The 13,360-nt window shown below is 39.7% G+C and overlaps 2 protein-coding genes across 2 annotated transcripts; one reads left to right on the plus strand and one right to left on the minus strand.

Moving 5' to 3' along the window:
* Positions 1-588: 588 nt before the first annotated feature.
* On the plus strand, positions 589-2,607 carry LOC138873060 (uncharacterized). Its single transcript, XM_070151494.1, has 4 exons — positions 589-769; positions 890-942; positions 2,011-2,366; positions 2,439-2,607. The coding sequence occupies exons 1-4, from the start codon at positions 589-591 to the stop codon at positions 2,605-2,607; spliced, it is 759 nt and encodes a 252-aa protein (XP_070007595.1).
* Positions 2,608-12,183: 9,576 nt separating this feature from the next.
* On the minus strand, positions 12,184-13,131 carry LOC138873061 (uncharacterized). The gene is made up of 2 exons (XM_070151495.1): positions 12,642-13,131; positions 12,184-12,557 (listed from the first exon to the last, which is right to left on the minus strand). The coding sequence occupies exons 1-2, from the start codon at positions 13,129-13,131 to the stop codon at positions 12,184-12,186; spliced, it is 864 nt and encodes a 287-aa protein (XP_070007596.1).
* Positions 13,132-13,360: the final 229 nt, after the last annotated feature.

A 13,360-nucleotide genomic window follows, 5' to 3' on the forward strand; every position in this document is an offset into this window, starting at 1 on the left:
AAGTTACAGCGCCGGTCCTTGAAATCTCTTTTCTCCAACATCGATGAGGACAAGGACCGAGGGTGGATGGGCTGGTTTGTCCGAATCAGGTGATTCCTGCTGAGAGGATGCCATTCCCCGAGGAATGGAACATGAAACGTAAGTACAAACTTATCGATGATGAATTAATATTCTGCTTTCCCCACTTCTTCCTCAATCTCATCTTTTGCTCGATCTAATCCATTTTTGATGATGCAGTTGTTCCTTGGTTTCCTGGTGCGGTCCCGGACCTCACAGGTTAGGTCCGGAAACTGGCCTCCATTTCTACATTCGCGGAATGCAATTGGCGTGACTTGGCCAAGGGTCGATGAGAAGCTAAAAATCATGGTGAGTATTCTTGTTCGCATACTTAGGTTTCTTGGTGACATGCTCATTTTATCCTTATGCAGGCCTCGGAGACGCCGTTGCTATGCGGCCGCCCCCACTCGGTGAAGAAGAAATCCCAAATCCCACCAAGGAAAAGAAAAGGGGGTCGCGTGTAAATTCCCTGAAGCCAAAGAAAAGCAAGGCTCGAAAACCTAAGGCCGATACTATGGCCTATCTCCAGAAATGGCCCAACGTCTTCGGGATGAGGATGAAGAGGGAGAAGATGACGACTGCCTGTTGGTAGCTCAGGAAAGAGGAAGCATTGATGCTCCGAAGGCCGCTGAACCGATGGTGGCAGATGTGGTTCAATCTCGAACTGAAGAAATTTTGGAGGGGAGCTCGAGCAAAGTCCCCGAGCCATCAGGTATAAAAAGTGAGACTTGTCCCATGGGACACTTGGTGGATGAGCTCGAAGAGCCTAACTCCGAGGCCCTTCAAAGACAGGATAATATCCCAGATTAATCACTTGGGGCAATCAATATAGATGACTCGCCGCAGGGTTCAGTGTTCTTTGAAGGGCAATTCCGAGATGCCCAGGTCATGGGGACTCCTGATGTGGGAATGACCCATGAAGGGAGTGATATTTTTCGGGAGTTTCTTGCGGGAATCGAAGAAGGTCCCGATCCTGACGCCTTGTTTATTTTGAGGAGGCCGAAGGCTTCTTAAACAGGTAAGTTTTGTCTTCCATTACTTCGAGTTTAATCTTCATCTTTCTAAGTCTAACTCCTTTTCCTTGTGAGAAGGTCGTGTCGCTTCACCGACAGGCATTCGCCAAATCTCGGGCTGAGCTTGCCCGATGCGAAGTCGAACTTAAGAAGCTCGTGGAGGAGAGGGACAACCTTAAGATCCTCTACGTAAAAAAAAGGAGGAGATCAGCGTTCTCCGAGTTGAATTAGCGAAGGCTCGTCAAGAACAGACCGAGCTCATTGAAAAGGTAATATAACCTTTGAGGGTCTGTTATGCACTTGCTTGTTTTGTAGGTAATCGCCTCTCTCTTTAAGAGGAAAGGGAAACAACAAAGAGTCACTTATATAGTTTGTCTCAACTAATTATGTCCAAGGAATGGCAGCCAATGAATTCAGTGGATCTTTGAATTATGAGATGAGTAATTGTCAGTTGACATTTGACTTAAGAAAGTGAACCTTCATTGATCTCTATGGCACTACTAAATATAGGAGAAGGGGAAGGGAAAGTGGAGGAGGGATTACCATATTTGGAATCTTTCTAGGAAAAGTGATTGGTTCACCATTAACAAGTAAAAAGCGTAAAAAATTACTGATTCTTCAAGAAATTTTGCGTGTAACTATTTATGTATACTCGAATTTTACGGAAATTAAGCGAATACATGATATTGTTATTATTTAATACTAGTTTCTCGGCACGTGCATCACACGTGTATATCGAGTCATATAATATATGATTTGTAAAATAATATTGATGTAAATAAAATAAAGTTTTGAGATACATGTTTTTATAACTGATCAATGTGGTAACTTGTTTGTCGAGGTCGACATTATTGGATATCGTTTTCATCTATGAAGATGAATAATAAATTTTAATTAGATACTTCTAATTTTTTTACGTGTTTTAATTTTAATTTCGCAGTTCCAGCAAAAGGGCGAGCTGGTGGAGCAGCTTCAGGAGGAGCTCAAGACGAAAGAGGTTGAGACCCTAGGGTGGAAGCAACACATGAACTGTCTCGCCTCTGAGAAAGATGCACTTCAGGAACAACTGACTTCAATCGAATGCCAGCTTCAAAATGCAAAGGAGGAAAGCTTGGTCCGTAGTCGCAAAATCGAGGAGCTCGAAGCTAAATCAGCCGTTGAGCTTGCGAAGGCAAAATCCGAGGCAGAAGCATTTGTGTCCTCGTACCGAACTAACACCGAAGCTGCTAACACTCGGAAAAAGGAGATCTTCATTGCGGCAGAAGTTAAGTTATCATGCGCTCTCGACCATGCCAGGTGACAGACCCGGAGAGAAACTCTCGAGAAGGTGCACGCTGGTGGCTTTGACCTTTCAGCTGACATTGAAAGAGCAAAAACTTTGGAGGAAGTGGCTGCCGCTTTGCTCTTCGATGATGAGGATTCCGCTAGTGGCTCCGAGAGTGGAGGAGATGAGGGCGAAGTCCCCGAGGGGGAGGTTCCCGATGATGCGGCTTCCAGAGATGTGGTTCCCGGGGATGTGGCCCCCAAAGTAGATTAGGTTATTTTATTTCATTTTTGTGTTTTTGTGCAAGGGCCCATCGTAGGTGTTGTAAATATCTTTTGTAAACATATCTTACAATTGTAAAGAATTCCCTTGCTTCATCTCCGATTCTGCACTTGTCTTTATTTTGTGAAATTTTTTTATAACTTCAACGATCAAGTGGACATTAGTTCAGATTCTAAATATAACAAACCCTTAGTTTTTTAATAGTCAATGGGCGATCTTCGAGCTTATAACAGAATACCTCTTAAGGTTTTTGGTAATCCTCGAGCTATGCCCTGGTTAATTTGATGCGATTTTGGGATGACAAGACTCTTGAGTCCGAGTTGAGTGAGAGCAAAGTCTCGAACTCTATATGTTTTGGCCCTTAGGCTCTTTTAGGTCGGCCCTTAGACTCTTTAAATTGGGACAATTCGGCCTCTAAGACGACTATAATATTTCCCTCTTTTCGACTAATAAACTTAATAAAAATTTATTTATGCCTGAGCATGTATTTTTGTACCCGTTGGGCTTTCTGAAGGTTCGATCGATTGGAACCTCATTTGTAATTCGTTTGTGTAATGATGATCGAATACCTCTTGAGGTTTTTTTCGAAGGCTGATGTTATCAAAGTCTTTAAATTATTCGAGAGCTGATTTTATCGAAGCCCTTTATCATTTGCTTTTGCCGAGGATTTCCTGGTTTAACCGATTTTTCAAAGTATTGGAAGGCCTTTAATTTATGGTGAAAGTCGGATGTCTCCGAGCCACATTATTTCGGCCGTAGCCTTTTTATATGACCGTAGTTTTTAATATGGCCATAGCCTTCGGGTATGTCTCTTGGCCTTGTTTCTTGACAACCTTTCAAACTTGTTCGAAAGGTTAGTCCCCGATTATGATGGCCTTGGCTTTTATATCGAGGGGATGCCTCTTTGAGGTTTATGAGTTCAAGTTTTTGATGACTCGGATGTGTTGACTGTCGATGACAGTTCCCGAGTATTCGGGGTGTATTTGCGTTCTGGCCCTTGGGCCATTTCTCGTAGAATTATAAGTGTATAACTCGTATGGTAATAGACTTATTTGAGACACAAAATGTTTTGATATAGAAAGAATGCTTCTTTAAATAATTGATACATGCGTACATGTTTTGCCGTCTGGGCTCGACTATTCTATATAGACACAGTTCATTTGACCGTTTGGCCCATTACAAAGTTCTTCTATCGAGGACCTCTTTGGAGTGAAGTATTTTCTCAAAAATATAACCTCCGAGGGTGATGGCCCCCAGTATTTGAAGTTAATTGAAAAGAAGCCTTGGATATTGTTGAGTTTTCCTTAGGTAGCACATAGTTGTTGCCTCGTTAAAAACCTCACCGGTAAAACCCATTTGGGACAAAATCCGATCTAAGGGAAAAAGAGTACAAAGCATGCTTTAAAACCTAAGGCCTTCATGTAAAAAGATGACTTCAATAGCTTCGATCGAACACCTGTAATAGGTTAGTTTAAAATTCAAATGGGCAAAAAGAGAAAGTCATACCTTTGCAATAGTATTGTTTGACTAATGATATGTTCCAATTGTTTGGCAGTTGTTCACCTTCCATTGTGCTAAGTTTGTAAGATCCTTTACCGACAACTCCGAGGACTCGGTACGGTCCTTCCCAATTCGGGCCCAGTTTCCCTTTATTCGGGTCTCGAGTGTTGAGGGTGACTTTCCGTAGAACTAAGTCCCCGATTCTGAAGTGTTGAAGGCTGGTCCTTCTATTGTAGTATCTCTCGATTCGTTGCTTCTGCGCGGCCATCCCAACAAGTGTTGCCTCTCATTTTTCATCTAACAGCTCGAGGCTAGTATTTCTAGCCTCATGATTTGACTCCTCCGATGCATGTCGAAACCTGGCGCTGGGTTCTCCGACCTCGACAGGGATAAGGACCTCGGAGCCATATACTAAAGATAACGGAGTAGCCCCTGTGCTAGACTTCGATGTTGTTCGATATGCCCAAAGGACCTCGGGTAGAACTTCTCTCCATTTCCCTTTTGCATCGTCCAACCTCTTCTTTAAGTTTTGTATGATGATTTTGTTTGTTGACTCATCCTGCCCGTTCCCAGTTAGACGATATGGCGTTCATAGAATCCTCTTTATTTTTTATGCTTCGAGGAATTCTGTTATCTTGCTACCGATGAATTGCTTGCGGTTGTCGCATACGATTTCGGTAGGTATCCCGAATCGACACACGATATGGTCCCAAATAAAGTCAATAACTTCTTTTTCTCTGACCTTCTCGAAAGCATGTGCTTCCACCCATTTCGAAAAGTAGCCAGTCATAAATAAAATGAATTTAGCTTTACCTGGGGCCATTGGTAGAGGGCCGACTATGTCCATTCCCTATTTCATGAAAGGCCACGGGGATAGGACTGAGTGTAGCTGCTCTCCGGGCTGATGGATCATTGGTGCGAACCTTTGGCATTTGTCACACTTTTTAACGAACTCCTTGGTGTCTTTTTCCATGCTATCCCAGTAATACCCTGCTCTGATAATTTTGTGAATCAAAGACTCGACACCGGAGTGATTCCCACAAGTACCTTCGTGGATTTCTCGTAGAACATAATCGGTTTCCCCCGGCCCTAAACATACCGCCAATGGCCCATCGAACATAATGTTCCATCCCCATCTAGTGTGAACCTAGTAGCCTTGGTTCGCAGAGTCCTCGATTCTTTCTGATCCGATGAGAGCTTCCCATTTTTCAAATAATCGATATACTTATTTCTCCAATTCCAAGTCAAGCTCATAGAATTTATTTCAGCATGACCTTCCTTGACCACAGATCTTGATAACTGGACGACAGTCCCCAGGACAATGTCATCTTCTTCGACCGATGATCCCAGATTTGCAAGCGCATCAGCTTCACTATTTTGCTCTCGAGGCACGTGATCCAGGGTCCATTCCTTGAAGCGGTGCAATGTCACCTGTATTTTGTCTAAGTACCTCTGCATTCTATCCTCTCGAACATCGAAGCTTTTGTTTACTTGGTTCACCACCAATAGAGAGTCACATTTGGCCTCGATGACCTCTACCCCAAGCTCTTAGCTATCTCGAGACCTACAATCATGGCCTCACACTCGGCCTCATTGTTAGTCAACCTAGAAGCTTTGATAGATTGTTTAAAAATACTACCTATTGGTGGCTTCAAAACAATGTCGAGCCCGGACCCTTTCACATTTGAGGCACCGTCCGTGAAAAGGGTCCATACCCCCAATGATGTACCCGATCCTAGTGGAAGTTCTTTTTCTACTTCGGGTACGAGGGTCGGCGTAAAATCGCCCACAAAGTCATCCAAGATTTAGGACTTAATAGCCATTCGGGGTTGATATTCGATATCGTACCCACTAAGTTCGACCATGCACTTGGCCAAACGACCCGACAATTCGGGCTTATGTAAGACATTTTGGAGAGGATAAGTGGTTAATACACATATGTGATGACATTGAAAATATGGCTTTAACTTTCTAGATGCGCTTATTAATGCAAGTGCTAATTTTTCTAAGTGAGGGTATCTAGTTTGAGAATCTCCCAGAGTTCGACTTACATAATAAACAGGAAATTGTGTACCTTGCTCTTCTCGAACTAGTACTCTACTTACCGCTATCTCGGACACTGCCAAATATAAGTAAAGCTTTTCATCTACCTTCGGGATGTGAAGCAAAGGTGGGCTCGATAGGTGTCGCTTCAATTCTTCTAAGGCTTGCTGGCATTCCGGGGTCCATGCGAAGTCCTTTTTCTTTTTGAGCAAGGAAAAGAACCTATGACTTTGATCTGATGACCTCAAAATAAATTGACCCAAGGCGGTTATTCGTCCTATTAGTCTTTGCATGGCTTTCACACTATCCACGATGGTGATATCTTCGATGGCCTTGATCTTATCGGGGTTGATCTCGATTCCTCGATTAGATACTATTAAGCCGAGGAACTTGCCCGAGCCAACTCTGAAGTCACATTTTTCTGGGTTAAGCTTCATGTTGTACTTCCTCACGATTATGAACGTTTCCTGCAAATGAGTTAAATGGTCCTCTGCACGCAGGGACTTAACTAGCATATCGTCAATATAAACTTCCATCGTTTTACCTATTTTTTCCTCGAACATCTTGTTAACTAGGCGTTGATATGTAGCTCCAGCATTTTTTTAGCCCGAAGGGAATTACATTGTAATAGTATGTTCCAAACTTAGTGATAAACGAGGTCTTCTCCTGGTCCTTCGGGTTCATTTGAATTTGATTATACCCGGAGTAGGCATCGGGAAAGGTTAAGATCTCATGGACGGTCGTGGCATCGATCATGCGATCGATATTAGGCAATGGAAAAGAGTCTTTAGGGCATGCCTTGTTTAAATCTTTATAATCCACACACATTCTAAGTTTGTTTCCCTTTTTAGGAAGTACAACTACGTTGGCTAACCACTCGGGGTATTTTACTTCCCGAATAGACCCTATTTTAAGAAGTTTAGTTGCCTCGTCCTATATGAACACATGTTTCACCTCGGATTGGGGTCTTCGCTTTTGCTTCACCAGTTTGAACCTGGGGTCGATGCTTAGCCGATGTGTTGTTATTTCTGGTGGGATCCCTGTCATATCTAGATGGGACCAAGCAAAACAATCCATATTATCAATAAGAAATTGAATGAATTTTTTCTTGAGTTTTGGGGTTAACCTCGTTCCTAGGTATACCTTTTTCTCGGGCATGTGCTCGATCAGTATGACCCGTTCCAGTTCCTCGATTGTTGATTTGGTTGCGTTTGACTCTTCGGGAATAATGAAGGTTCGAGTAGTAAGGAAATCCTCTTCTTCCTCTTCGATTACCTGTCCCTCCGGCCCGATCGGGACTGGGATCAGTGATTGCTATTTGGCCGCTTGCTTATCTTTGGCCCCCAATTTACCCGAGGTCGAAGGCATTGGTGTCACACCTCCTTTTTACCGCGCCCGCGGGGCGCGTGGGGAGTTTTCTCCAATTGAAGGACAGTCGAAACGAGATTTGTTTATTTGTTTTAAAGTCGCCACCTGGGAATTTTAAGGCGTCCCAAGTCACCAATTATAATCCCTGAATCGAGGAGAATATGACTCTGTTTATTATTCTGCGAACCAGAAATCTTGAGTAAGGAATTCTGTTAATCCGGAAGAAGGTGTTGGCATTTCCGAATTCCGTGGTTCTAGCACGATCGCTTAACTGTTTTTATTATTGGCTTAATTGTCTTGATTTTTATTAAATACTTTTTGTTACGTGATTTTTCTACTGCTTTTACTTATTGTGATTAAGGACCCTTCTTTGAATCGAATTACGCGTACGTATATTCGTGTTATAAATTAAAAAAAAATATGGAATTGTGTCACGCGCACGTGTACACAATAATTTTTGGTAATATACTCATTTTTCAAAATTATGTCGAATCAAGAATATTTGTTTGAATAGTGAACCGTACATCTCAGGTTTTTATGAAATTGACTTAACGCCTTTGGAAAAATCCTTTTATTAAATATTCGCTCGAAGTTGCGCGTACGCATAATCCGAATTTTGCTTTTAAAAATATAATCAGGGTACGCGAACGTATCCCTAATTGCGCAAAATATTTGTAATGATATTATAGATTTTCCACAAATTGTTTATTATATCCATACATTTTATATGGAAATACTGAGAAATTCATATTCAAGGGGTGTCTTTAAATTCTTTTAAAAGAAATTCACAAATTTTGAATATTGCCCGTTGACTATAATTTCCGAGTATTAATTATGTTCATCCCAAGACTATTCAAACTCTCAATGAAAGGATAAAAATATGATTAATGCTGTTTTTTTTTTTTGACAATTATATGCTAAAGAATGAATTGTATATAAAACTGAAAATAAATTATAAAGGAAAGAATATTTTCAAGAACTTTTATTATTATTAATTAGTGCAAGTTCTATTCTAATTACCATTGATATAAAGTTTTGCAATTTGTATCTTACTCTTATATACTTGTTTTGATCCAATAGGCGAAATTAACTTAATTAATTATGCCTATGATTGAGTTATATATATAATCAAACCCATTTGATTCTAGATCTATATGAATTATTACAACCATTAACTTTCGCATCGTACAAGTTCATAAACCCTTTTATTATTAAGAAAGAGAACAAGTCTAACTGACTAAATAAAAATGAATATTTCATACAATATTACTTACCATATTTGACATCATAAACATAATGGATTATACTAACTCGTCTTTCAACTATAGATTATGAACACAACCAATGTTATGCCAAAAGATAACTAATTGCAACCAATCATCATCTAGCTTTAAACAACACTTAATTAACTAACAAAATAAACTGATAGCATATTTTCCTTGATATTTCAGAATGTTCTATACCTGACTAACAATGTCATAGAACTTAACTAATAACCAACTTTCTGTCATATTCCTTACCTTAACAATTCAATCATAACTATACTTCAATGAAAATTCAGAAAATTAACCTTATTACAACACTTATACAGTCTTCAATGAAGGATATTTAACTTACAGTCATCCTATCAACATATATTACTTATTTGATCAAGAAACAAAACTGAATTTTAAATTAAAGAGCTCCAATGAATAACAGACATTATTACAATTCAAACTTCATTTATCTGTTATGCTGAAACTCTTTCCAACATAGAATTTAAAAGGATATGTACCTGAAAATGAAGGTGGAAGGAGTAAATTTCAGCGGTATCAGCAGTAACAAACTTAGCAAAATACCAGTATTCCCACAGATTTAAACAATAATAAGACCCAAAGAACCCAGATGCACAGTGACAACACTCTTTAGGAAATTTCAGAATTTAAAAACTGAACAATGATATTGAACAAATCCGAACAGATTTACTGAAAAAATAATATCAGATTTCAGTTTTCTTTTCAGTTTCAAATTCCCATTTTTCTGACTTTTTGTTTCTGCTGCTGCATCTGTGTGTGTGTGTGTATGACTATTCTCTTTTGTTTCTTTTCTGTTTCTTTTTTTTTTTAAAAAAAAACTATCACTGAAAACTGATATTCAGTCTTAACATCTCTATCTGAAAATTGATTTCTCTTTCTCTCCAAATTCCTTCTTCAAAATCTGATCTTAAAATCTGTTTTTCTTTCTTTCTATTTTCCTTTTTCAGATTTCTGTTTCTGCTTGATTTTCCTCTATAAAATTTTTCTTTTCCCTCTGTATTTTTCTCTGTGTCTGAAAAAACTCCTTTTCTTTCTGTCTGTCCAGCTCCTGTATTTATACAGGGCTAGTTGCACCCTTTTAATGCTGGATGGACCCTTTATCCCTTTAAAAATTAGAAAGTTTCCGTTAAAAACTACTTTTAATACTTTATATGATCCTAACCTGATTTTCAGCAGCCCCATTATCCCTTGTTTCCCATTAGTATCTTAAACTATAGCCACTAACATTACATTATAATACACTAGCACTAACACCCTGTTTTTACTGTTTCATTCCCAGAAATGCCCCTGAAATCCTGATGTTATTACTGAAAAATCAGAACCTACTGCAAAACAGATTCTAAAATCTGTATAAACTTAATTATCTTTCTGATTTACAGCTATAACCAATCCTATTAACCTCCTAACACAATTGTATTTGACCAACTTTTGTAAACTTGAATTCAAACTTGACATTACAGCAATATTACACTGAATTCAGAACTAACATCATAACAACATATTACTGAAATTATCATAACAATTCAGACTGGACTTAACATTGAACCAAGATCAAACACACACAGGGTCATGGTCAATATACTGACAATGCCCTGTTCAGAAAACAATACATACACATCATACATTTGAATTTACTGGTTTATTAAACAAGAGTTAACTGATTAACAATAACTTAATTAACTGGTTATAATAAAATAATCTATTCAAGACATGCTGTCTCAGTCAACATTTTCAGAAGCAAGATTCACAATACAACTAATCGACGAACTTAATCGAGTCGATTACAAACATTGTAATCAATCACCAACAACAGAAACAATTCACACTTCGGATCAAATAGATAGGTAGGAAACAGAAATGACAGAATTAATCAAAACAAAAATATATAAAAAAAAATTAACAAGCTATTAATACAGACAACAATATACGTAGAATACACAAAAGGAATAGAAAAAATACCTCTGAATTTTAATCATACTCGAACTCAACTCGGCTTCGGATTTTTTGTTTGAAATCAAACAGACTTTATTCGAAGTATTCTCAGTTGAGAATACCTCGATTAAAGTCTCTTAGACCTCAACCCTTTACTCGAATCGGAAAAATTCCAAGATTGGAAATTTTTAGGGTTTCAGGTTCTTGGATCTTAAATCCGAACATTTCCAGGCAGATTCGAAGGGAACCAAACATGATACAAGGGTGAGGGTAGCCTAGGGGTTATTTGGTGTTAGTTTGAAACAAATCTGAGTTTGTTCTTGTTTGGTCCGAATCTTCAAAAGAAGATTCGAGAAACTCGGAACTGATTCGAACCAAACAAACAATAGATCCATACTCAGGGTGACTAGGGGAAGCTATGGTGTCGATTTGGGACTGCTAGGTTTAGATCTGAACTTGGCTCGAATCTTCAAATGAAGATTCGAGAACCTTCAGGGAGATTCGAACCAAGCAGATAACATATTCGGATAGAGGGTGTTCAGGGGGTTCTGGGGTGTTAAGGTGGTGACCGGCGGCGTTGATGCCGCCGGGTTTCAGGCGGTGGAATCCTAGGGCGGCTAGGGTTAGGGGTGGGTTTCGGAAGGGATGATGAACAGTGTAGGAGGGGGGGAGGGGGTGTTCAGTTAGGGGCCGGGGTAAGGGCTTGGGATTTATATAGGGGAATGGTGGGTGGATATTGACCGTTGGATTAGGCAGGATGGATGGCTGATATCTATTCACTTAACCAAACGGTGTCATTTGGTTTAAGTTAGGGGGACGGGTTGAACCGGGTATTGGATCGGGTAAGGGTCTTGGGTTAGGGTGATGAAATCTTGGCCGTTGGATGGACTTAATCCAACGGCCCTTGATGAATGATCACCAAACGACGTCGTTTGGCGTAGCTGCATTGAATTGGACCGGACAGGCTACCTGGATTGGGCTGTGGGGAATTAATGTTTTGGGCCTGGATTTTAATCCAGGTCCGATTTTGTACAACTTGTATTTTTTTTTCTAATTTCATTATTAATTAATAAAATCTTAATTAAAATTAAAAAAAACAAAATTTCCCTTACAAAGATATTAATTATCTTTTTAACAACTATTAACACATAGACAACATTAACCACACAGTGGAACATTAAAAAAAAAATAGAACAAATGCATATTTTTGTGATTTTATTTAAATTAACTTAATTAAATGCATACATAAATCCTAGATATGCATGAAACATGTATTTTTATTTTAATTTTGTTTAATTATAACAAAGTGAACATTTTACGGACAAAACACAAACAATTAATAAACGCAACACAAATTCTAAAATTGCACACTAAAAGAAATTAGTTTTATTTTTGATTTATTTGGGAGTAGTTTTTCGTGAGGCAAAAATCACGTGCTCACAATTGGTATCAGTGTCACTTCATCGACTGCAAACATTTCCTTTGCGACATGTTGTTCCCCATAAACCATTTTCACACCATCCGCTATCGGGAATTTCATCATCTGGTGAAGGGTCGAAGGTATTGCCCTCATGTTGTGGATCCATGGCCTCCCGAGAAGTGCATTGTACCTCATATCGCCTTCGATGACATGGAATTTCGTATCTTGAATGGTTCTGGCCACATTCACTGGTAGGATGATCTCCCTATTCATTGTTTCACTTGCCATGTTGAAACCATTTAAGACTCGGGAAGCTGGTACAATTTGGTCTTGCAAGCCGAGCTGCTCTACGACCCTCGATCTGATTATGTTTGTTGAGCTACCTGGATCCACCAGAACACGTATAACTTAAATTTTATTTAAAAGAATAGAAATTACCAGGGCGTCATTGTGCGGCTGAGATATGCCTTCTGCATCTTCGTCATAGAATGATAGGGCGTCCTTTGGCACATAGCTCCAAGTCCGTTTTTCTCTGGTGATCAACACCTTGGTGCATTTGAATACAGGCTTTTGTGGGACGTCGACACCACCAATGATCATGTGGATTACATGTTGTGGTTCTTTTTGCTTATTTTTTCCGCTTGCATCTCTCTCCCTAAAGTGATTCTTAGCTCGATCACTAAGAAATTCTCGAAGGTGACCCTCGTTGAATAACCAAGCTACCTCCTCCCTTAGCTGCATGCAGTCTTCGGTTCTATGGCCATGTGTGCCATGATACTTACATATCAAGTTTGGATTCCTTTGAGAGGGGTCAGTTTGTATAGGCCTGGGCCACCTGGTATCTTTGATTCTTCCAATAGCTGACACCATCTCTGATACATCTATACTGAAATTAAACTCTGACAATCGAGGTGCCTCCGCAGGGTTGGTATGTTTATCGAACCCATTCTTACTCATGAGTCCCCGAGAGTTTTGGCCTCGTTCGTTTCTCCGATCATTCCGAAGAGCGTTACGACCCGAGCCATTGTTTCTCCAATCTACATATGGATGATATCGTTCCTTGTAGGATCTTTACTCCATGTCTGTATCTATCGGGGGCTTAGCTGCCAACCTGTTAGGATGAACTGAACCTGACGGGACTCCCAATTGGTCCTCTTCGACCCTAATCTTTGTTTGATAACGGTTA

The sequence above is a fragment of the Nicotiana sylvestris genome, chromosome 7, assembly GCF_000393655.2.
Source record: "Nicotiana sylvestris chromosome 7, ASM39365v2, whole genome shotgun sequence".
Classification (NCBI taxonomy): domain Eukaryota; kingdom Viridiplantae; phylum Streptophyta; class Magnoliopsida; order Solanales; family Solanaceae; genus Nicotiana; species Nicotiana sylvestris.